Source organism: Coregonus clupeaformis, chromosome 24 (genome assembly GCF_020615455.1).
Source record: "Coregonus clupeaformis isolate EN_2021a chromosome 24, ASM2061545v1, whole genome shotgun sequence".
Classification (NCBI taxonomy): Eukaryota; Metazoa; Chordata; class Actinopteri; order Salmoniformes; family Salmonidae; genus Coregonus; species Coregonus clupeaformis.
In genome coordinates this window covers 32,697,075-32,723,716 of record NC_059215.1, presented here as the reverse complement: position 1 = coordinate 32,723,716, position 26,642 = coordinate 32,697,075, and the positions used below count along the sequence as shown (strand labels likewise).

The following is a 26,642-nucleotide window of genomic DNA, read 5'->3' as shown; positions in this document are numbered from 1 at the left end:
GAGATTATGTGCAAATAGAGATACTGGGGTGCAAAAGAGCAAAAGAGCAAAATAAATAACAATATAGGGATGAGGTAGTTGGGTGGGATAATTTCAGATGGGCTGTGTACAGGTGCAGTGATCGGTAAGGTGCTCTGACAACTGATGCTAAAAGTTAGTGAGGGAGATAAGAGTCTCCAGCTTCAGAGATTTTTGCAATTCGTTCCAGTCATTGGCAGCAGAGAACTGGAAGGAATGGCGGCCAAAGGAGGTGTTGGCTTTGCTAGGGTGGTGTGTAAGCATCTGCCTCTGATTTTAAAGGTTGCATGTTCAAATCCAGCGATAGAAAGTTGTTCTTGATATTTTTGTTTTAAGCCTATCCCAAACTTTAACCCTTACCTTTGGAGTTAATGCCTAAACTTAACCTTAAACACTTCCAAATGTGACATTTGGAACAACTTCGAAATTTGACGTTTGAGAAACGTGGATGAAAGTCTAATTCTGATGTGAGACTGTGAGAGCTGGAAGGAATAGATATGCTAAACAACTGCGATATCACTTCATTTTTTTATTGTCAGTATTTGTATTCTCCAACATTATATGGGTCTGGGTTGCTGCGTTTTCAGCTTCCATACCCATTCCCAGTTGCTGTGGAGTTAGTGTCAATATGTGTCCATGCTATGTGCAGTCAACTATTATAATTATATAAAGTAATGATCATTAAGCAGTCCTGTCTAGGGCTGGTTCTGCCTTCTGAGACAGATGAGACACTTAAAGTATACATTGATCATTTGTCTTGTTTTTTTAAGCCAAAGGAAAGATATTGGTCATCCCTCTCAGGGTCAATAACAAGAGAAAAACATAATAAAAAGCACTGTCATCACTTTGTTAATTAAGAATAAAACTAATTTTATTATTTAGTCATTAGGCATCATTATAGTATATTAAAGAGAGAAATTCGTTCAACTCTCCATAGAATTCTCAAATGAAATAAATGTAAACAGATGCAAGCCTATAACCACTGGAAGAGATTTGGCGCCGGAGAAGATGGCTGCCGTTTTACAGCCCTCTAACCAATTGTACTATTATGTGTGTTTTTTCGCATTATTTGTAATTTATTCTGTACTCATGTTTCTGCCACCGTCTCTTATGACCAAAAAGAGCTTCTGGATATCTGGACAGTGATTACTCACCTCGTATTGGACGAAGATTTTTTCTACAACGAGCCAGACACAAAGGATATCCTACAGACACCCGACAAGGCCCAAATCCCCATCATTCGCATGAGAAAGAGACGTAGATATCGTGGACGTAGGTCTGGGTGCCTTGTAAGGATCTGATGGCGAGCGAGTAAATAAACTGTAAAGTAAACTGCCTCTTCCATCAATCCTATTAGCCAATGTTCAATCATTTGAGAAGAAATTGGACGACCTAAGATTACGGTTATCCTACCAACGGGACATACAAAACTGTAATATCTTATGTTTCACCGAGTCGTGGCTGAACGACGACATGGACAACATACAGCTGACGGTATATACGCTACATTGGCAGGATAGAACGGCTGACTCCGGTAAGACAAGGGGTGGCGGTCTGTGTATATTTGTAAACAACAGCTGGTGCACAAAATCTAATACTAAGGAAGTCTCGAGGTTTTGCTCGCCTGAGGTAGAGTATCTCATGATAAGCTGTAGACCACACTATTTACCAAGAGAGTTTTCATTGATATTTTTCATAACTTTCTATTTACCACCACAAACCAATGCTGGCATTAAGATTGCACTCAATGAGCTGTATGAGGCCATAAGTAAACAGGAAAACCCTCATCCAGAGGCAGCGCTCCTAGTGGCCGGGGATTTTAATGCAGGGAAACTTACATCCGTTCTACCTCATTTCTACCAACATGTTAAATGTGCAACCAGAGGGAAAAAAAAACTCTAGACCACCTTGACTCCACACACAGAGATGCATACAAAGCTCTCTCTCGCCCTCCATTTGGCAAATCTGACCATAACTCTATCCTCCTGATTCCTGCTTATAAGCAAAAACTAAAGCAGGAAGCACCAGTGACTCGGTTAATAAAAAGGGGTCAGATGACGCAGATGCTAAGCTACAGGACTGGAATATTTTCCTGGGATTCTTCAGATAGCATTGAGGAGTACACCACATCAGTCACTGGCTTCATCAATAAGTGTATTGATGACGTCGTCCCCACAGTGACCGTACGTATATACCCCAACCAGAAGCGATGGATTACAGGCAACATCCGCACTGAGCTAAAGGGTAGAGCTGCCGCTTTCAAGGAGCGGGACTCTAACCCAGACACTTATAAGAAATCCCGCTATGCCCTCCGACGAACCATCAAACAGGCAAAGAGTCAATACCGGACTAAGATTGAATCGCACTACACCGGCTCTGACACTCGTCAGATGTGGCAGGGCTTGAAAACTATTACAGACTACAAAGGGAAGCACAACCACGAGCTTCCCAGTGACAAAAGCCTACCAGATGAGCTAAATCACTTCTATATTCGCTTCGAGGCAAGCAACACTGAAGCATGCATGAGCGCACCAGCTGTTCCGGATGACTATGTGATCACGCTCTCTGTAACCGATGTGAGTAAGACTTTTAAGCAGGTCAACATTCACAAGGCCGCAGGGCCAGACGGATTACTAGGACGTGTAATCCGAGCATGTGCTAACCAACTGGCAAGTGTCTTCATTAACATTTTCAACATGTCCCTGACTGAGTCTGTAATACCAACATGTTTCAAGCAGACCACCATAGTCCCTGTGCCCAAGGACACTAAGATAACCTGCCTAAATGACTACCGACCCGTAGCACTCACGTCTGTAGCCATGAAGTGCTTTGAAAGGCTGGTCATGGCTCACATCAACACCATTATCCCAGAAACCCTAGACCCACTCCAATTTGCATACCGCCCCAACAGATCCACAGATGATGCAATCTGAATTGCACTCCACACTGCCCTTTCCCACCTGGACAAGAGGAACACCTACGTGAGAATGCTGTTCATTGACTACAGCTCAGCGTTCAACACCATAGTGCCCTCAAGGCTCATCACTAAGCTAAGGATCCTGGGACTAAAAACCTCCCTCTGCAACTGGATCCTAGACTTCCTGACGGGCTGCCTACAGGTGGTAAGGGTACGTAACAACACATCTGCCATGCTGATCCTCAACACGGGGGCCCCTCAGGGGTGCGTGCTCAGTCCCCTCCTGTACTCCCTGTTCACCCATGACTGCATGGCCAGGCTCGACTCCAATACCATCATTAAGTTTGCTGACGACACAACAGTGGTAGGCCTGATCACCGACAGCGATGAGACAGCCTATAGGGAGGAGGTCCGAGACCTGGCCGTGTGGTGCCAGGATAACAACCTCTCCCTCAACGTGATCAAGATAAAGGAGATGATTGTGGACTACAGGAAAAAAAAGAGGACTGAGCACGCCCCCATTCCATTCGACAGGGCTGTAGTGGAACAGGTTGAGAGCTTCAAGTTCCTTGGTGTCCACATCACCAAAGAACTATCATGGTCCAAACACACCAAGACAGTCGTGAAGAGGGCACGACAAAGCCTATTCCCCCTCAGGAGACTGAAAAGATTTGGCATGGGTCCTCAGATCCTCAAAAAGTTCTACAGCTGCACCATCGAGAGCATCCTGACTGGTTACATCACCACCTGGTATGGCAACTGCTCGGCCTCCGACCCCAAGGCACTACAGAGGGTAATGTGTACGGCCCAGTACATCACTGGGGCCAAGCTTCCTGCCATCCAGGACCTCTATACCAGGCGGTGTCAGAGGAAGGCCCTCAAAATTGTCAAAGACTCCAGCCACCCTAGTCATAGACTGTTCTCTCTGCTACCACATGGCAAGCGGTACCGGAGCGCCAAGTCTAGGACCAAAAGGCTTCTCAACAGCTTCTACCCCCAAGCCATAAGACTACTGAACAGCTAATCATGGCTACCCAGACTATTTGCACTGCCCCCCCACCCCCTCTTTTACGCTGCTGCTACTCTGTTTATTATTTATGCATAGTCACTTTAACTCTACCCACATGTACATATTACCTCAATTACCTCGACTAGCCGGTGCCCCCGCACATTGACTCTGCACCGGTACCCCCCTGTATATAGCCTAACTACTGTTATTTTATTTTATTGCTGCTCTTTAGTTATTTGCTTTTATTTTTTTTACTTAACACTCCAACAACAAAAAAACTTTCAAAAATACATTGTTGGTTAAGGGCTTGTAAGTAAGCATTTCACTGTAATGCCTGTTGTATTCGGCGCATGTGGCAAATAAGATTTGATTTGATTTGATTTAAATAGTCTACAGTTTTGTTGTACTGCACGCAATCTCATGTGGGGCAGCTCACTTTGACCCATGGGCGGACAGAGAGGGCAGATCGCTAAGTGCATAATGACTTGTAACATCAATGCAACATCCATCCGCTCTGGGCACCAGTAGAGCCAAAGCGAATGCTTCCATTTATTCACTTGATTTTTCAGAGTTGATCAATTTCTTGTACATTCCACCTTGGGATTCAGTTAGTGAATTAATTTCGATATAATTGTCCAACATAGAGCTGGAAATAATCATTGAAAGGAGCATAATTGTGGGCTTTGCGCACATAGCCTGCTTGTTTGTCTCTCTCTCTTTAATGCTTATTTGTCTCTCTCTCTTTTATGCTTGTTTGTCTCTCTCTCTTTAATGCTTGTTTATCTCTCTCTCTCTTTAATGCTGGTTTGTCTCTCTCTCTTTAATGCTGGTTTGGTCCTCTGTAGCTCAGCTGGTAGAGCATGGCGCTTGTAACGCCAAGGTAGTGGGTTCGATCCCCGGGATCACCCATACACAAAACAAACAAAAATAAATAAATAATAATAATATGTATGCACGCATGACTGTAAGTCGCTTTGGATAAAAGTGTCTGCTAAATGGCATATTATTATTATTATTATAAACTTGGCAGTTGCCCATGTTTCTTCAACATTCATTCAACCAATTCATTAACATTATTCATTATACTTTCTTTGGGAGAATAAAAACAAAAGGATAATTGACACGTGATGATATTGTTGCCCACATTGACAACACATATTTTTCAATTCATATATCAATTTCTCCATTATCATGCCTTAATAGGGCAAAAGTGAATAAAATTAGAAAAAGAATGGAGAGAGCAACGGAAATTAAAGTACTGTGTGCTTACAATTTCAGCGTAATAGACTGTATGACATTTGGTCTCTCACAGTCTTTTTTCAAATATGGCCTATTTATATTCTTCCCACCCACTCAGCCATTTTAGCCTATCGGCTGGGGAGCATTCAAAGAGAATTGTCCAGATCATAGCAATCCTCATGTTGTCCGGTTCACCTGTCAGTTTGTTACTTAAAAAAGGTGTCATGGCTATAGCCTACAATATATATTATTGTAATTTAGGCTGCATAGGCTATAGTCATTAAAGCAGCATTTTCCAAACTCATTTTTGGTTGTTGCCTCTAGCACTACACATTAGAATAGTAAAAGCTTGATGATGAGTTCGTTATTTGAATCAGCTGTGTAGTGCTAGGGCAAAAACAAAATGTGGACTGAGTTTGGGAAACGCTGTATTAAAGTATTATTCATTTAGACTGCCTGAGTGGTGCTGTGATTGTCTTTCCAATAGGTGTGTGAAATAAGGCATTAACAACATATACCTTTCTCTTTTGTCTTTGATGTGGTGGGGTGTAATAGTCCATCATTCACCTCATTTCAGTAGTCTAAACACTTCAATAGTCCAGTGCCCCATCTGTCATACATAGTCTCTTGAGATGCTGTCCTGTAGTCTATACAGGTCCTTCATTGCCATTTCCACCGTTCGCCTTGTCCAGCTTATCCAGGAATCGGGTAGCTTCTTTTGCTGATTTCAGTGTGATGTCTCTCTTTTCTTTCATTTGACCTGTAGTTGTGTTGGGTACACCAGAGTGAACTCGATTCATTTTTCCATTAGCTTTTTCTTAATGGGGTCGAATTCTCTGTGTTTCATGTAGTCTCTGCTCATGACGGTGTTGATGTAGATCTGATGGCCCTCATACATCAAAGGTCCTACTCTTGACTTTTGTGCTTGGATAGCCAGTCTTATAACTTTTTTCTTTGTCCCTATATTTAAGGAACTTTGCAATGATGCCCCTTGGTTTGCTGCTGGTGTCCCCTCTCGGGCCGCCTTTTCGATATGCTCGTTCGATTGTGTGAGCCCATGTGAAGTTCTCTTAGCCCAGTTTTCCTAGTAGTGGTATTATCTTTTCCAGGAATTCTTCAATTCCGGTTTGTTGTGCTCAGTAATATGATGTCGTTGCTCAGTTGAGTATTGAATACTGTTGCCTTAAGAATGCATCAGGCACGTTGTGCACTTACGGAGGCGTGAGGATTGTATGAGTGAGTTTTCTACGAGTTGTTAACATGTTGATATGAAGTAAAGACGTTCAGTTTAATTGCACAACAAGCCTCCGTGTATTTGTAACACGTTTGTTCAACAGCTTTCGAGAAAATGTATGAAACAAAGATTTGAACGGCGATTGAAGTCCTCCATCCCGCCCCATAATTATGTATTTTTGTTCAGCCATGGTTTTCTGGAGCTTTTCTTGAGTGATTTTCTCCAGGGTTAACCCGGTGTCAGGCCTCCTACACAGTGGCGTCATTAGGCCTGGGTAACCATTTCTTCTTCTTCTTCTTCTTCTTCTTCTTCTTCTTCTTCTTCTTCTTCTTCTTCTTCTTCTTCTTCTTCTTCTTCTTCTTCTTCTTCTTCTTCTTCTTCTTCTTCTTCTTCTTCTTCTTCTTCTTCTTCGTTAAAGTTTCATGGCAGATCACATCTATTGATGTATTGCCGCCACCTACTAAACGGTGTATTGAAACAAAACATATTCCATTGCGGGAAGAGGGGGTGGGGAGGCACCTTAATTGGGGAGGACGGGCTCGTGGTAATGGCTGGAGCGGAATAAGTGAAATGGTATCAAATACATGAAACACACAGTGGCAAATTTTGCATGTAAATCTTTTTGTGGCAAACAAAAAATGTATTTTAGATGCATGCCAGCAAAGACACTACACAACACAACACTAAACAATACATTAATTGCACTATAACGGTGACAAACGGTACCCACAAACTGTTAGGGCCTACATAAAGCTGTCCCAACAGCAGAGTCCCAACAGCAGTCCCAACACCTTACCACTGCTACAACTGGCAATCAGCAGAGCCTTGTCTGGCAGCGAAACAGTTCATTCAGCCTCATTTACTGCCTTAAAAAAAAACATAGCTGATATGGCTTAAACAAACATGGTTTCTACTGACAACTGAGATGTACAAACTATGGCGTAAGGGGACGACGAGCGGATAAGAGGCAATCCGTAGTTTTGATTAAGCCATTAATGAGTGAGCTAGGACGGACGTAGTCAATACAACTATTTGTTCAGCACTTTTGAAATGTTCAGCGACAGAATTCAGAAAATGGGCCGTTCTTACAGTATTATCCCTGTACACCAAGTCAGAACCGTAGGATAAATAAAGGGGGCATATAAGCAAACAATGAAAGCTCTTACAATATTCGATGATTACATTTCTCTAAAACAGGCTATAGGCTACATATGCACCACCAAGTCAGAACAGTAGGCAAAATTAAGAGGGGGGAAAAGGGACCAAATTTATTAGGGTGAGGCACATGGGCTACTAACAGCTTACTACACAACATACACTTAGTATTACTTTCTTAGCTTCAGTATACATATCTCCCAGGCATATTACATCATTTATGCAGCAGCATACAATACATTTTTGGACTCACCTTGTTGTGCTGTGCTTACTTGAACAGGAAGGTGGCGCGGCGGTCCTTCATCAAAGTCTGGCATTCTCTGGATTTATGGTGCTTTCAAGACAACTGGGAACTCTGAAAAACACGAATCATGATGACTTCAGTGATCTTCAGGTTGGAGCTCTAGAAAGAGGCCCGAGTTCCCGACTTGCAATTCCGAGTTGGGTGACCGTTAAAAACATATTTTCCCAGTCAGAGCTCTTTTTGTTCTGAGTTCCCAGTTGTCCTGAACTCTCTGAAGTCAGATTTCCCAGTTCTGAGTTTACAGTTCTATTGAGCGCGGCAGAAGTCATGCTGGATTGACAGCACTGCCAATGTTGAATGTTTATGCTTTTAAGCTTGGAAAAGATACCCTTAAACCCAGACTTGGAACCACAAACACACTCAACTGAATAGCAGGCTAGTGATTGCTTTGCAATGCTTGCAGTTAGCCATTAATTCCTTCCAAACCACTCATTGTTGAATTTGCGATGTCCAACTTGTTGTGTAATGTTTATGTTCAATGGCCGATGAGCACCGATACGTTTTATCTATAATTTCTCTTCATTATTTCTCTTCATATGACAAGTATTAAAAAGCATTTGCCAGTAGATTGTCGACTTGATTCATGATGATGACTGCTAGCTAAGATTTTGAAAGTATGATGTTGACATGATCAGTCCAATCAAAGGTACTGTAGATATAACGTGATTTGACATAATTTTATCTGTGGCCAATGACCTTGAGCCTTCTTGGATGGGCACTTCTAATGTAACTCTATGGCAGCACCCAAGGGGCTTGAATTTTCGAGCTCTACCCTTAGATTTGGTGGTGACGTAGTGTCCCCATGAGTGACAGAACACTGAGCCAATCACGGTGCAACTAGAGAACATAACCCAATCACAGCGCAACTAGAGAACATTACCAACCCCTACGCTCCATATTTTCCGCTGGCTGCCCCACCACCACAGAAAGCACTGAGCTAGGCTGAAACAGCTGCAGAAAGCAAAAAAGAGACCAAGTTTGTATGCTGCTTTATTAACTGAATGATTATTTTTATATTTTTTTACATTGTTTGCAAACTGATATGTGACACATATTAATGTCAAAATAACATTGTTTGCAAACTGATATGTGACACATATTAATATCAAAATAACATGCAAAACAGGAAACCCTAAAAAGGTGGGGCTCAAAACAGGTGGGTCTCTGCCCCACTTGCCCTGAATGACGGGTCTCCACTGCAATCACAGGGTTTACATTTGTTGGATGCCATTCCATTCGCTCCGTGTCAGCCATTATTATGAGCCGTCCTCCCCTCAGCAGCCTCCACTGCTGTCTAGCAATAATCAACAATCAACTTGACAGAGCTTGAAGAATTCTGTGCAAATATTGTACAATCCAGGTGTGCAAAGCTCTTAGAGACTTACCCAGAAAGACTCACAGCTGTAATCGTTGATTATAACATGTATTGACTCATGGGTGTGAATACTTATGTAAATTAGTAAACACTTCTAAAAACATGTTTTCGCTGTCATTAAGGGGTATTGTGTGTAGATGAGTGAATCAAAACTTTAAATGCTTTGCCCATGGTGAAATTTGCGAAAGCCGGGTGGGGGGGGGTTTTGCCTCCCCAGAATTCTACAGTATTTCAATAAAATATTTCAAGGACACAATTTCATGTATTTAAGTAGTTATTTGTTGTGGTGTGGACAGTAACATTAACTTTCTCTTAATATTTTATTTTCATGTTCGGTTCACTTAATATAAATTTAAAGTATGCATTAAGGTGTCTGTAATAGAACATGTTTGTCAATAAACGAATGTAGACATGAATAAATGCATTTCTATAGCTTCCAAAATCTTTTTTACAATGAATAAGGAGTACCAAAATGGCTGTGCGGTGGCTTCAAAACAGTGCCCCATTTGAGTCATCTAAGTTTATTACACATCATAGTCTCCTTCCTCTTCTATGAAGTCGATTTGCACTGTATTTGCTCTAACAGTCTTGAAGTCAGCATGGACATGAATGTGTCAGCGCGTTGTGCTTTGTTTTTATTTCTGTTGGCATTTGTAGATTTGAAAATAGTCTCTGCGGCAGAAACGGGAGGAACATCTACAGGTGAGTTGTGACAATTTGCTGAGTTTTTTTAAGAAGCCTACTACACTTGACTTAGGTGTTATAGCCTACCTATGTGGTTAGAAACACTAGCCTATAATAGTGCATAGGCCCTTTTGCAACCTATTTTGTTGCTATCTTACTAAAAATTCAAGCCAGCCATTATGACTTAAAACAATCCAGCCTACACTTGGCAATTTTACGGCCATTTTATGCATACAATGTAATTTTTAAAATAGTTATTTCAACTAATTATTATTCAGTAACTGGTTCCACAGCCATTTTAAGTTTACTCAACTTTTCGATCAAAGTGTTACCTGAACATAACATTTTTAATTGTCCAAACTTAGCTCCAACTTGAGAAAACTTATGCAAAAATTCAGTCAACATAAAATGATGTGTTTGTTCAACTTGTCTCATATGTTCTGTAAACTAGAAGTTATTATTTGGGCATCTTAAAGCACTGTTTGTGTGTCTGTGTATAACCAGTTGCACAGACCTTTTTAGTTAACATACAATGTTTGATTGTGAGTGTTCAGAAGGCTGTCATGCATTTTCAAGGGTGGTATTTACATTTACATTTTAGTCATTTAGCAGACGCTCTTATCCAGAGCGACTTACAGTTAGTGAGTGCATACATTATTTTATTTTTTTCATACTGGTATGGGGGAAACATTGATGATGGGGGCCAAATGTCTCCAAAATGATTAATTTGACACTAAATTATTTAGGGTATAGTCTACAATCTTTCCAGAGATGCAAATGCCGACTTATCGTAACCATCTCCACACAAACATGACAGATTTTCAGAAAATGGTTCAGTCTAATTATGTCCATGTTCATGTCTCTTTGTGGAAAGTTGGGTTCCTTGACATGTCTGTTCAAATTGTGTTCCCAAAGCAAAGCCTGGAGTGTGCCCTCGTACACGATGGGGCATAGGGCTATGTGTAAATATATGTTCCACTGACAGTGACTGCCCCAATGATGAAAAATGCTGCCACAATGGATGTGACTGCATTGCACCTTACACAGGTAGGTTATGGTCCCAAAGTGACAGATACACCCGTCCATTGCATTAATTATTGCTGCTTTACTCTGGAAACAAGAAAGCTGGAGCTTGTAAAGTACATTTCATACACATAGATCAGTATATTTCACATCCACTCTCTTTAGAGCTGAGACACTCAATTAAGAAGATTTCCAAGAGCCATGCAGGCTTATTGAGTCTATATTAATGACCCTGAGCATTCCAGCCATAGAATTAGAAAGATTCCATGTCATTGTAATAGTAAGACTTCAATGGGAAGAGTCAGTATAGGCTGACAAGTTGCTACCATAAACCTATTTGTAATGATGGGGAAATGTAAGATCGCTAAAGTTCATATTTAGTTTAGAGTGATCAACACAATGTTTAACGTATACTGTTTCTGTACCACACATAATTTCCAGTGTTCTACTTATGAAACTCAAGGTGTGGGTTGATGGTCACTAGACTTGATGCTGAATGTTATGGATTGTTCTCATATCTGTTGATAGTGATTGACGCCAGACTGGAGGTCCAAGTATAAGGACCGAGGACACACTGATTATTCACTGTTGTATTGTATTGATGACATTCTGTGAACACTGTGTGATTCTGTAGCAGCTGACAAAGTAACTGCTTTTTTGTTTTGACTTCCTACAAATGCAAATGTCTATTTATCGTAACCATCTCCATACAAATATGACAGATTTTCAGAAAATGGTTCAGTCTAATTATGTCCATGTTCATGTCTCTTTGTGGAAAGTTGGGTTTTCCTTGACATGTCTGTTCAAATTGTGTTCCCAAAGCAAAGCCTGGAGTGTGCCCTCGTAGACGTTGGGGCTCAGGGATATGTGTAGAGTTATGTTCCACTGACAGTGACTGCCCCAATGATGAAAAATGCTGCCACAATGGATGTGGGCATGACTGCATTGCACCTTACACAGGTAGGTTATGGTCCCAAAGTGACAGATACACTCATCCATTGCATTCATTATTGCTGCTTTACTCTGGAAACAAGAAAGCTGGAGCTTGTAAAGTACATTTCATACACATAGATCAGTATATTTCACATCCACTCTCTCTAGAGCTGAGACACTAAATTTAGAAGATTTCCAAGAGCCGTGCAGGCTTATTGAGTCTATATACTGTATATGACCCTGAGCATTCCAGCCATAGAATTAGAAAAATTCCATGTCATTGTAATAGTAAGACTTCAATGGGAAGAGTCAGTATAGGCTGACAAGTTGCTACCATAAACCTATTTGTAATGATGGGGAAATGTAAGATCGCTAAAGTTCATATTTAGTTTAGAGTGATCAACACAATGTTTAACATATACTGTTTCTGTACCACACATAATTTCCAGTGTTCTACTTATGAAACTCAAGGTGTGGGTTGATGGTCACTAGACTTGATGCTGAATGTTATGGATTGTTCTCATATCTGTTGATAGTGATTGACGCCAGACTGGAGGTCCAAGTATAAGGACCGAGGACACACTGATTATTCACTGTTGTATTGTATTGATGACATTCTGTGAACACTGTGTGATTCTGTAGCTCCTACAAATGCAAACGCCTATTTATCGTAACCATCTCCATACAAATATGACAGATTTTCAGAAAATGGTTCAGTCTAATTATGTCCATGTTCATGTCTCTTTGTGGAAAGTTGGATTCCTTGACATGTCTGCTCAAATTGTATTCCCAAAGCAAAGCCTGGAGTGTGCCCTCGTAGACATTCGGGCAGAGGGATATGTATAGAGTTATGTTCCAATGACAGTGACTGCCCCAATGATGAAAAATGCTGCTTCAACGGATGTGGGCATGTCTGCATTGCATCTACACAGGTAGGATATGGACACAAAGTGACAAATACAGACATCCATTGCATCCATTATTTCTGCATTACTCTGGAAACAAGAAAGCTGGAGCTAGTAATGTACATTTCATGCATATAGATGGATATATTTCACATACACTCTCTTTAGCGCTGTGACACTAAATCATATCCCGTTCAAAGGCACTTCAATCTTTTGTCTTGCCCATTCACGCTCTGAATGGCACACATACACAATCCATGTCTCAATTGTCTCAACACTTAAAAATCCTTCTTTAACCTGTCTCCTCCCCTTCATCTACACTGATTGAAGTGGATTTAACCAGTTACATCAATAAGGGATCATAGCTTTCACCTGGATTCACCTGGTCAGTCTATGTCATGGAATGAGCAGGTGTTCATAATGTTTTGTACACTCAGTGTATAACACATTGTGGTTGATAAGGTGATGCAAATGCATATTTCAGGGAAAGGGAATTTGGGAATATATAATAATAATATAATATGCCATTTAGCAGACACTTTTAGCCAAAGCGACTTCCTGTCATGTGTGCATACATTTTTACGTATGGGTGGTCCCGGGGATCGAACCCACTACCCTGGCGTTACAAGTGCCATGCTCTACCAATTGAGCTACAGAGGGATAGCAACATATGCTACTTACTATACAGCAATTCACAGAACATTAAGATGACAATTTGTCAAGGGCCACCAACAAGATTCCAACTCATTGTAATAGTAAGACTTCAATGGAAAGAGTCAGTGTACGGATTATTTCCAGAGTTCTACTTGTGACACTCAAGGTGTGGGTTGATGGTCACTAGACTTGATGCTGAATGTCATGGATTGTTCTCATATCTGTTGATAGTGATTGACGCCAGACTGGAGGTACAATGGCAGAGGACACCCTGATTATTCACTGTTGTATTGTATTGATGACATTCTGTGAACACTGTGTGACTCTGTAGCAGCTGACAAAGTCACTGCATGTTTGTTTTGACTTCCTACAAGCCTCTAGAGCTGGAGTTTACAGAACATTTGGTGCTGTCTGATTAGAATATAAAGGGCCTGTCTCCAAGAAGCCAGTTAGACATTTTCTCTGTTTTTGTCCTGGAAGTGTCTCCCTGTTGCAACTTGTAATAAACATTAATGAAAAATTATTATTATTAACCCATCCACGTCTTCGAAGGACACATATCTTTTTTGGTTTTTACAGCTTTTCATACATACATTTTACACATACATTTTACATACATTTTACTTTTATATGGATAGATTTATTATGGATAGATTTGATTGACTTAATCTGCTACTTTCTCGTTTGTTTACCTAGAAATTCCTATTACACCTATGTTTCTACGGTGTAACTGACCGCTTTTTCTCTGTTACCATAGTGAAGCCCGGTCGCTGTGCCCTGCCCAAGGGGACCTAGATGTGTGCCGAGTACTGTTACCAAGATGGCCATTGCCCCGAGGAACAGAAGTGTTGCCGGATATTCTGATGCTACGCCTGCAGTGAGCCATTGGAGCTTTATTGGAAATTCTTATTAATTTATAAGAAAATACAAATTATTACATGTAAAATTATGTCTAGGAAAACTAATGATTTTATGCAATAATAAATACGAAAAATGATCAGAGCTTTATGGAAACCAGACAAATTTCGTGGACAGTTTGTGAATTGACAAACACGTGGACTGCTGAATTTGAATAAAACAAGATTTTGAACATCAGTGCTTGTTTTTTTAGGGGTTTCTTTGAGACTCATGTGGTGCTCATGTGAATATCCTTAATTTTTCGTCTTCAGACCAATTCCTATTTTTACACCGGAAGGTGATTATGCAACATTATAATAGAACATTATAATACAGTTGAACACATGCTCTCCTTATGAACCTTCACAATGTTGTGCGTTTTATTTATTGATAAGATCCCAGCTCATAATCCGACTGATCATTGCTCAAAGCAAATTGGTGAGAGCAAGGAAACAAAGACCGAAGCAAATATTTACTATGCGATTACACAATGTAGCTGGCTAGATGACTACAGGAGCGCAAAATATGGCTGAGCTGTTCTCAATGGAAGGGTTCTGAAATATTCTCTCTCGTCAAGGTGTGATCATTAATATATCATAGTCATCCACCTCGTTGGAAACGACTTGGGACACACAAAGGGGACAGCCCTGGTGCGTCAGATGCGAGCTGATTTGGAGGTAGTCCGAATGTTCCCCGGGACAATGGTGGGCTACTCTGACATCACACAGTGGAGGAGTTGGCTGTTCCTCCATGACAGGTGCATGTCCACAATCCACCACTTTGCCATAAATCACTGTGTCCCTGGGCAATACCGTAAGGCAGGGTTTCCCAAACTTTGTCCTGGGGCCCCTCCTGGGTGCACATTTTGGTTTTTGCCCTAGCACTACACAGCTGATGCAAATAATCAAAGCTCGATGATGAGTTTGTTATCTGAATGAGATGTGTAGTACTAGTGAAAAAACCCAAAATGTGCACCCAGTGTTACCCATGGTAACAACCATTCCTGGACCTGACTCCAAAAACAAGCCACTGATGTACCAAAAGAGATGCTCTATTGATTCTGTTTCCTTGTGGCAGTCTGCACAGGGCTGACTGTTCAATGCCCCATATACTGAGCATTCTTTTTGTAGCGAGAATGTTATATAATAGCTTAAATTGAAAAGAACGGATTGATGCTTCAATTGTTACTTTGTATATCACTTCATAAATCTGATGCCATGGTATTGGGATATGGAAAATCTGTTCCCAACTATCTTGAATTTTATGCGGCATAGTTGTCAACCCTCTTGACCATAAGTGAAACTGATACATTTTACGATTTATATTGCTCATTTTAAGACATTTACGATTAATTCATTCCTTTCTCTTTTAAGTAATTGCCTCTTCCATTTTTGTGGCAGAGCTGCGATGAACTGGTTATAATTTTGTATTGAGCATTCATTTCCTTACACCGTGATTAATTGCTTGTGTGACATAATTTTACCTTTGTTGTTTACAATGTCATTCATAAACATGATACCTTCCTTATACATTCTCTACAAGAAAATCGCTTTTTCCTCCATCAGTACTTTGGAGATTAGCCATATTATTTGCTGTAATATAGCCTACATTCTGCCTCCTCTGGAGGATAACATTTAAATAGTAGCCAACTCTGTATGGCTTCATTTAAAAAGGATACAACAGGGTTCCTGTCACGGTCGTCTAAGGAGGACCAAGGCGCAGCGTTGAGGGTGAACATATTTATTTAATGAATGATCACACGATCAAAACAACAGACGAAAACGTGATGTCTACGGTTTATACAACCAAATACGAACAAAAACCCACAACCACAAAGGGAAAGACACAGTTTAAATATGGCTCCCAATCAGAGACACCCAGCACCAGCTGACACTCGTTGCCTCTGATTGGGAGTCACTCAGGCCAACATAGAAATACAAACATAGAACTACACACCCTGGCTCAACATAACAGTGTCCCCAGAGCCAGGGCGTGACAGTACCCCCCCCCTAAAGGCGCGGACTCCGACCACGCCAACTAAATACCACAGGGGAGGGACCGGGTGGGCACTCCGCCTTGGCGGCGGATCCGGCTCCGGGCCTGATCCCCACTCCCTCTCCAACCCCCCAAAGTACCCCTGGTCCGGTCTGGCCCCACTGGCCGGAGCTGGACTGCACACTGATGGAGCGGATTGCTCTAGCTCCGGCGTAAAACATCTGACCAGTGCCGAACCAGGCACCAGTGGAACAGGCACGGGCCGTGCCGGACTGACGACGCCCACCACTGGCTTGGTGTGGAGAACAGGCGCGGGCCGCGCCGGGCTGACGAAACGCACCACTGACTTGGTGCGGGGAGCAGGAACGGGCCGCGCCGGGCTGACGAAACGCACCACTGACTTGGTGCTAGTGGCAGGAACAGGCCGGACCGTACTGGGAACACACACCACTGGCCCTACGTGGGGATCAGGAACAGGCCGGACCGGACTGGCAACACACGCCAGTACCTCTCGCCGTGCCTCTACATCCTCCTTCCCCCTGGTGACCAGTGACTCCCGTAACCTGGCGGCCTCCTCTGCCAACCCGCTGGACCGCTCTATCGCGGCCTCCTGCTGCCCCGACGTCGTGAGCCCCCCCCCCTAAAAATTTTCTGGGGGTCTCTCCTCCTCGTGGGCCAGGCCTCTATAGTCCTCGCCCAACTCTCGCTCTTCTGCCTCCAACTCCCGCTATTCAGCTCCTCAATAGGCTTGACCCAGTCGAAGCTCTTCCTCCATTGCTCCCAAGTCCACCCTTTCTGCTCCTCACTAGGCTGCTTGGTCCAGTTCTGGTGGGTTTTTCTGTCACGGTCGTCTAAGGAGGACCAAGGCGCAGCGTTGAGGGTGAACATATTTATTTAATGAATGATCACACGATCAAAACAACAGACGAAAACGTGATGTCTACGGTTTATACAACCAAATACGAACAAAAACCCACAACCACAAAGGGAAAGACACAGTTTAAATATGGCTCCCAATCAGAGACACCCAGCACCAGCTGACACTCGTTGCCTCTGATTGGGAGTCACTCAGGCCAACATAGAAATACAAACATAGAACTACACACCCTGGCTCAACATAACAGTGTCCCCAGAGCCAGGGCGTGACAGTTCCATTGTCAATCCACCGGAAATGGATGGTTTTAATCTATATAACAGCAAGGAGACCCCTTTTAAACATCGGATGTGCCTTTCTTAGTAGCCTACTGGAAACCCAGTTTGGATTTAGCTACATTTTAGGTATAAAGCTTTAAGAGAGAGAGGTTTAATGACTTTATATTTAATAGTTTTAGCCCTCCAAACTCATGTAACTTAATTTGGTTTGCCATTCCAAATAAAATGAAATATATTTTGCTCACATGAATTGAAAAAAGATTATCCCGGAGTTGCTATCACACCGTGATACAAGTCAGTACTCGATGTCCATCCATCTCTGACGACGTCGGTCGGGACATGAAGTGGAAATAGGCCACTAGGGGCAACAGTGAGTGCTGTTACCTTTAAGTAGGTTTGGGTTTTGCTAGGGTGTTGTGTAAGCATCTGCCTCTGATTTTAAAGGTTGCATGTTCAAATCCAGCGATAGAAAGTTGTTCTTGATATTTTTGTTTTAAGCCTATCCCAAACTTTAACCCTTACCTTTGGAGTTAATGCCTAAACTTAACCTTAAACACTTCCAAATGTGACATTTGGAACAACTTCGAAATTTGACGTTTGAGAAACGTGGATGAAAGTCTAATTATGATGTGAGACTGTGAGAGCTGGTAGGAATAGGTATGCTAAACAACTGCGATATCACTTCTTTATTTTATTTATTTTATTGTCAGTATTTGTATTCTCCAACATTATATGGGTCTGGGTTGCTGCGTTTTCAGCTTCCATACCCATTCCCAGTTGCTGTGGAGTTAGTGTCAGTATGTGTCCATGCTATGTGCAGTCAACTATTATAATTATATAAAGTAATGATCATTAAGCAGTCCTGTCTAGGGCTGGTTCTGCCTTCTGAGACAGATGAGACACTTAAAGTATACATTGATCATTTGTCTTGTTTTTTTAAGCCAAAGGAAAGATATTGGTTATCCCTCTCAGGGTCAATAACAAGAGAAAAACATCATAAAAAGCACTGTCATCACTTTGTTAATTAAGAATAAAACTAATTTTATTATTTAGTCATTAGGCATCATTATAGTATATTAAAGAGAGAAATTTGTTCAACTCTCCATATAATTCTCAAATGAAATAAATGTAAACAGATGCAAGCCTATAACCACTGGAAGAGATTTGGCGCCGGAGAAGATGGCTGCCGTTTTACAGCCCTCTAACCAATTGTACTATTATGTGTGTTTTTTCGCATTATTTGTAATTTATTCTGTACTCATGTTTCTGCCACCGTCTCTTATGACCAAAAAGAGCTTCTGGATATCTGGACAGTGATTACTCACCTCGTATTGGACGAAGATTTTTTCTACAACGAGCCAGACACGAAGGATATCCTACAGACACCCGACAAGGCCCAAATCCCCATCATTCGCATGAGAAAGAGACGTAGATATCGTGGACGTAGGTCTGGGTGCCTTGTAAGGATCTGATGGCGAGTGAGTAAACTGCCTCTTCCATCAATCCTATTAGCCAATGTTCAATCATTTGAGAAGAAATTGGACGACCTAAGATTACGGTTATCCTACCAACGGGACATACAAAAATGTAATATCTTATGTATCACCGAGTCGTGGCTGAACGACGACAGGGACAACATACAGCTGACGGGATATACGCTACATTGGCAGGATAGAACGGCTGACTTGTAAACAACAGCTGGTGCACAAAATCTAATACTAAGGAAGTATTGAGGTTTTGCTCGCCTGAGGTAGAGTGTCTCATGATAAGCTGTAGACCACACTATTTACCAAGAGAGTTTAAATTGATATTTTTCATAGCTTTCTATTTACCACCACAAACCAATGCTGGCATTAAGATTGCACTCAATGAGCTGTATGAGGCCATAAGTAAACAGGAAAACCCTCATCCAGAGGCAGCGCTCCTAGTGGCCGGGGACTTTAATGCAGGGAAACTTACATCCGTTCTACCTCATTTCTACCAGCATGTTAAATGTGCAACCAGAGGAAAAAAAACTCTAGACCACCTTGACTCCACACACAGAGATGCATACAAAGCTCTCTCTCGCCCTCCATTTGGCAAATCTGACCATAACTCTATCCTCCTGATTCGTCCCCACAGTGACCGTACGTATATACCCCAACCAGAAGCGATGGATTACAGGCAACATCCGCACTGAGATAAAGGGTAGAGCTGCCGCTTTCAAGGAGCGGGACTCTAACCCAGACACTTATAAGAAATCCCGCTATGCCCTCCGACGAACCATCAAACAGGCAAAGAGTCAATACCGGACTAAGATTGAATCGTACTACACCGGCTCTGACACTCGTCAGATGTGGCAGGGCTTGAAAACTATTACAGACTACAAAGGGAAGCACAACCACGAGCTTCCCAGTGACACAAGCCTACCAGATGAGCTAAATCACTTCTATATTCGCTTCGAGGCAAGCAACACTGAAGCATGCATGAGAGCACCAGCTGTTCCGGATGACTATGTGATCACGCTCTCTGTAACCGATGTGAGTAAGACTTTTAAGCAGGTCAACATTCACAAGGCCGCAGGGCCAGACGGATTACTAGGACGTGTAATCTGAGCATGTGCTAACCAACTGGCAAGTGTCTTCATTAACATTTTCAACATGTCCCTGACTGAGTCTGTAATACCAACATGTTTCAAGCAGACCACCATAGTCCCTGTGCCCAAGGACACTAAGATAACCTGCCTAAATGACTACCGACCCGTAGCACTCACGTCTGTAGCCATGAAGTGCTTTGAAAGGCTGGTCATGGCTCACATCAACACCATTATCCCAGAAACCCTAGACCCACTCCAATTTGCATACCGCCCCAACAGATCCACAGATGATGCAATCTCAATTGCACTCCACACTGCCCTTTCCCACCTGGACAAGAGGAACACCTACGTGAGAATGCTGTTCATTGACTACAGCTCAGCGTTCAACACCATAGTGCCCTCAAGGCTCATCACTAAGCTAAGGATCCTGGGACTAAAAACCTCCCTCTGCAACTGGATCCTAGACTTCCTGACGGGCTGCCTACAGGTGGTAAGGGTACGTAACAACACATCTGCCATGCTGATCCTCAACACGGGGGCCCCTCAGGGGTGCGTGCTCAGTCCCCTCCTGTACTCCCTGTTCACCCATGACTGCATGGCCAGGCACGACTCCAACACCATCATTAAGTTTGCTGACGACACAACAGTGGTAGGCCTGATCACCGACAGCGATGAGACAGCCTATAGGGAGGAGGTCAGAGACCTGGCCGTGTGGTGCCAGGATAACAACCTCTCCCTCAACGTGATCAAGATAAAGGAGATGATTGTGGACTACAGGAAAAAAAAGAGGACTGAGCACGCCCCCATTCCATTCGACAGGGCTGTAGTGGAACAGGTTGAGAGCTTCAAGTTCCTTGGTGTCCACATCACCAAATAACTATCATGGTCCAAACACACCAAGACAGTCGTGAAGAGGGCACGACAAAGCCTATTCTCCCTCAGGAGACTGAAAAGATTTGGCATGGGTCCTCAGATCCTCAAAAAGTTCTACAGCTGCACCATCGAGAGCATCCTGACTGGTTACATCACCACCTGGTATGGCAATTGCTCGGCCTCCGACCCCAAGGCACTACAGAGGGTAATGTGTACGGCCCAGTACATCACTGGGGCCAAGCTTCCTGCCATCCAGGACCTCTATACCAGGCGGTGTCAGAGGAAGGCCCTCAAAATTGTCAGACTCCAGCCACCCTAGTCATAGACTGTTCTCTCTGCTACCACACGGCAAGCGGTACCGGAGCGCCAAGTCTAGGACCAAAAGGCTTCTCAACAGCTTCTACCCCCAAGCCATAAGACTACTGAACAGCTAATCATGGCTACCCAGACTATTTGCACTGCCCCCCACCCCCCTCTTTTACGCTGCTGCTACTCTGTTTATTATTTATGCATAGTCACTTTAACTCTACCCACATGTACATATTACCTCAATTACCTCGACTAGCCGGTGCCCCCGCACATTGACTCTGCACCGGTACCCCCCTGTATATAGCCTAACTACTGTTATTTTATTTTATTGCTGCACTTTAGTTATTTGCTTTTATTTTTTTTACTTAACACTCCAACAACAACAAAACTTTCAAAAATGCATTGTTGGTTAAAGGCTTGTAAGTAAGCATTTCACTGTAATGCCTGTTGTATTCGGCGCATGTGGCAAATAAGATTTGATTTGATTTGATTTAAATAGTCTACAGTTTTGTTGTACTGCACGCAATCTCATGTGGGGCAGCTCACTTTGACCCATGGGCGGACAGAGAGGGCAGATCGCTAAGTGCATAATGACTTGTAACATCAATGCAACATCCATCCGCTCTGGGCACCAGTAGAGCCAAAGCGAATGCTTCCATTTATTCACTTGATTTTTCAGAGTTGATCAATTTCTTGTACATTCCACCTTGGGATTCAGTTAGTGAATTAATTTCGATATAATTGTCCAACATAGAGCTGGAAATAATCATTGAAAGGAGCATAATTGTGGGCTTTGCGCACATAGCCTGCTTGTTTGTCTCTCTCTCTTTAATGCTTATTTGTCTCTCTCTCTTTTATGCTTGTTTGTCTCTCTCTCTTTAATGCTTGTTTATCTCTCTCTCTTTAATGTTTGTTTGTCTCTCTCTCTTTAATGCTTGTTTGTCTCTCTCTCTTTAATGCTGGTTTGTCTCTCTCTCTTTAATGCTGGTTTGGTCCTCTGTAGCTCAGCTGGTAGAGCATGGCGCTTGTAACGCCAAGGTAGTGGGTTCAATCCCCGGGACCACCCATACACAAAACAAAAACATTTAAATAATAATAATAATATGTATGCACGCATGACTGTAAGTCGCTTTGGATAAAAGTGTCTGCTAAATGGCATATTATTATTATTATTATAAACTCGGCAGTTGCCCATGTTTCTTCAACATTCATTCAACGAATTCATTAACATTATTCATTATACTTTCTTTGGGACTCAGAATAAAAACAAAAGGATAATTGACACGTGATGATATTGTTGCCCACATTGACAACACATATTTTTCAATTCATATATCAATTTCTCCATTATCATGCCTTAATAGGGCAAAAGTAAATAAAATTAGAAAAAGAATGGAGAGAGCAACGGAAATTAAAGTACTGTGTGCTTACAATTTCAGCGTAATAGACTGTATGACATTTGTTCTCTCACAGTCATTTTTCAAATATGGCCTATTTATATTCTTCCCACCCACTCAGCCATTTTAGCCTATCGGCTGGGGAGCATTCAAAGAGAATTGTCCAGATCATAGCAATCCTCATGTTGTCCGGTTCACCTGTCAGTTTGTTACTTAAAAAAGGTGTCATGGCTATAGCCTACAATATATATTATTGTAATTTAGGCTGCATAGGCTATAGTCATTAAAGCAGCATTTTCCAAACTCATTTTTGGTTGTTGCCCTAGCACTACACATTAGAATAGTAAAAGCTTGATGATGAGTTCGTTATTTGAATCAGCTGTGTAGTGCTAGGGCAAAAACCAAAATGTGGACTGAGTTTGGGAAACGCTGTATTAAAGTATTATTCATTTAGACTGCCTGAGTGGTGCTGTGATTGTCTTTCCAATAGGCGTGTGAAATAAGGCATTAACAACATATACCTTTCTCTTTTGTCTTTGATGTGGTGGGGTGTAATAGTCCATCATTCACCTCATTTCAGTAGTCTAAACACTTCAATAGTCCAGTGCCCCATCTGTCATACATAGTCTCTTGAGATGCTGTCCTGTAGTCTATACAGGTCCTTCATTGCCATTTCCACCGTTCGCCTTGTCCAGCTTATCCAGGAATCGGGTAGCTTCTTTTGCTGATTTCAGTGTGATGTCTCTCTTTTCTTTCATTTGACCTGTAGTTGTGTTGGGTACACCAGAGTGAACTAGATTCATTTTTCCATTAGCTTTTTCTTAATGGGGTCGAATTCTCTGTGTTTCATGTAGTCTCTGCTCATGACGGTGTTGATGTAGATCTGATGGCCCTCATACATCAAAGGTCCTACTCTTGACTTTTGTGCTTGGATAGCCAGTCTTATAACTTTTTTCTTTGTCCCTATATTTAAGGAACTTTGCAATGATGCCCCTTGGTTTGCTGCTGGTGTCCCCTCTCGGGCCGCCTTTTCGATATGCTCGTTCGATTGTGTGAGCCCATGTGAAGATCTCTTAGCCCAGTTTTCCTAGTTGTGGTATTATCTTTTCCAGGAATTCTTCAATTCCGGTTTGTTGTGCTCAGTAATATGATGTCGTTGCTCAGTTGAGTATTGAATACTGTTGCCTTAAGAATGTATCAGGCACGTTGTGCACTTACAGAGGCGTGAGGATTGTATGAGTGAGTTTTCTACGAGTTGTTAACATGTTGATATGAAGTAAAGACGTTCAGTTTAATTGCACAACAAGCCTCCGTGTATTTGTAACACGTTTGTTCAACAGCTTTCGAGAAAATGTATGAAACAAAGATTTGAACGGCGATTGAAGTCCTCCATCCCGCCCCATAATTATGTATTTTTGTTCAGCCATGGTTTTCTGGAGTTTTTCTTGAGTGATTTTCTCCAGGGTTAACCCGGTGTCAGGCCTCCTACACAGTGGCGTCATTAGGCCTGGGTAACCATTTCTTCTTCTTCTTCTTCTTCTTCTTCTTCTTCTTCTTCTTCTTCTTCTTCTTCTTCTTCTTCTTCTTCTTCTTCTTCTTCTTCTTCTTCTTCTTCTTCTTCTTCTTCTTCTTCTTCTTCTTCTTCTTCTTCTTCTTCTTCTTCTTCTTCTTCTTCGTTAAAGTTTCATGGCAGATCACATCTATTGATGTATTGCCGCCACCTACTAAACGGTGTATTGAAACAAAACATATTCCATTGCGGGAAGAGGGGGTGGGGAGGCACCTTAATTGGGGAGGACGGGCTCGTGGTAATGGCTGGAGCGGAATAAGTGAAATGGTATCAAATACATGAAACACACAGTGGCAAATTTTGCATGTAAATCTTTTTGTGGCAAACAAAAAAATTATTTTAGATGCATGCCAGCAAAGACACTACACAACACAACACTAAACAATAAATTAATTGCACTATAACGGTGACAAACGGTACCCACAAACTGTTAGGGCCTACATAAAGCTGTCCCAACAGCAGAGTCCCAACAGCAGTCCCAACACCTTACCACTGCTACACCTGGCTATCAGCAGAGCCTTGTCTGGCAGCGAAACAGTTCATTCAGCCTCATTTACTGCCTTAAAAAAAAACATAGCTGATATGGCTTAAACAAACATGGTTTCTACTGACAACTGAGATGTACAAACTATGGCGTAAGGGGACGACGAGCGGATAAGAGGCAATCCGTAGTTTTGATTAAGCCATTAATGAGTGAGCTAGGACGGACGTAGTCAATACAACTATTTGTTCAGCACTTTTGAAATGTTCAGCGACAGAATTCAGAAAATGGGCCGTTCTTACAGTATTATCCCTGTACACCAAGTCAGAACCGTAGGATAAATAAAGGGGGCATATAAGCAAACAATGAAAGCACTTACAATATTCGATGATTAAATTTCTCTAAAACAGGCTATAGGCTACATATGCACCACCAAGTCAGAACAGTAGGCGAAATTAAGAGGGGGGAAAAGGGACCAAATGTATTTGGGTGAGGCACATGGGCTACTAACAGCTTACTACACAACATACACTTAGTATTACTTTCTTAGCTACAGTATACATATCTCCCTGGCATATTACATCATTTATGCAGCAGCATACAATACATTTTTGGACTCACCTTGTTGTGCTGTGCTTACTTGAACAGGAAGGTGGCGCGGCGGTCCTTCATCAAAGTCTGGCATTCTCTGGATTTATGGTGCTTTCAAGACAATTGGGAACTCTGAAAAACACGAATCATGATGACTTCAGTGCTCTTCAGGTTGGAGCTCTAGAAAGAGGCCCGAGTTCCCGACTTGCAATTCCGAGTTGGGTGACCGTTAAAAACATATTTTCCCAGTCAGAGCTCTTTTTGTTCTGAGTTCCCAGTTGTCCTGAACTCTCTGAAGTCAGATTTCCCAGTTCTGAGTTTACAGTTCTTTTGAGCGCAGCAGAAGTCATGCTGGATTGACAGCAGTGCCAATGTTGAATGTTTATGCTTTTAAGCTTGGAAAAGAGACCCTTAAACCCAGACTTGGAACCACAAACCCACTCAACTGAATAGCAGGCTAGTGATTGCTTTGCAATGCTTGCAGTTAGCCATTAATTCCTTCCAAACCACTCATTGTTGAATTTGCGATGTCCAACTTGTTGTGTAATGTTTATGTTCAATGGCCGATGAGCACCGATACGTTTTATCTATAATTTCTCTTCATTATTTCTCTTCATATGACAAGTATTAAAAAGCATTTGCCAGTAGATTGTCGACTTGATTCATGATGATGACTGCTAGCTAAGATTTTGAAAGTATGATGTTGACATGATCAGTCCAATCAAAGGTACTGTAGATATAACGTGATTTGACATAATTTTATCTGTGACCAATGACCTTGAGCCTTCTTGGATGGGCACTTCTAATGTAACTCTATGGCAGCACCCAAGGGGCTTGAATTTTCGAGCTCTACCCTTAGATTTGGTGGTGACGTAGTGTCCCCATGAGTGACAGAACACTGAGCCAATCACGGTGCAACTAGAGAACATAACCCAATCACAGCGCAACTAGAGAACATTACCAACCCCTACGCTCCATATTTTCCGCTGGCTGCCCCACCACCACACAAAGCACTGAGCTAGGCTGAAACAGCTGCAGAAAGCAAAAAAGAGACCAAGTTTGTATGCTGCTTTATTAACTGAATGATTATTTTTATATTTTTTTACATTGTTTGCAAACTGATATGTGACACATATTAATGTCAAAATAACATTGTTTGCAAACTGATATGTGACACATATTAATATTAAAATAACATGCAAAACAGGAAACCCTAAAAGGTGGGGCTCAAAACAGGTGGGTCTCTGCCCCACTTGCCCTGAATGACGGGTCTCCACTGCAAACACATGGTTTACATTTGTTGGATGCCATTCCATTCGCTCCGTGTCAGCCATTATTATGAGCCGTCCTCC

General features: G+C 42.1%; 1 protein-coding gene across 1 annotated transcript; it reads left to right on the top strand.

Moving 5' to 3' along the window:
• Window positions 1-9,850: 9,850 nt before the first annotated feature.
• LOC121537480 (WAP four-disulfide core domain protein 2-like) lies at window positions 9,851-14,471 on the top strand. The gene is made up of 5 exons (XM_041845102.1): window positions 9,851-9,953; window positions 10,851-10,982; window positions 11,781-11,918; window positions 12,687-12,823; window positions 14,208-14,471. The coding sequence occupies exons 1-5, from the start codon at window positions 9,851-9,853 to the stop codon at window positions 14,208-14,210; spliced, it is 513 nt and encodes a 170-aa protein (XP_041701036.1). The 3' UTR covers window positions 14,211-14,471.
• Window positions 14,472-26,642: the final 12,171 nt, after the last annotated feature.

What these genes read in the sequence shown, in the direction of transcription:
- LOC121537480 (XM_041845102.1), top strand. Translation starts at nt 9,851, where the DNA reads ATGGACATGAATGTGTCAGCGCGTTGTGCTTTGTTTTTATTTCTGTTG. An exon ending in AACGGGAGGAACATCTACAG is followed by an intron (nt 9,954 to 10,850) that starts GTGAGTTGTGAC and finishes GTGTTCCCAAAG; the next exon opens with CAAAGCCTGGAGTGTGCCCT. An exon ending in CTGCATTGCACCTTACACAG is followed by an intron (nt 11,919 to 12,686) that starts GTAGGTTATGGT and finishes GTATTCCCAAAG; the next exon opens with CAAAGCCTGGAGTGTGCCCT.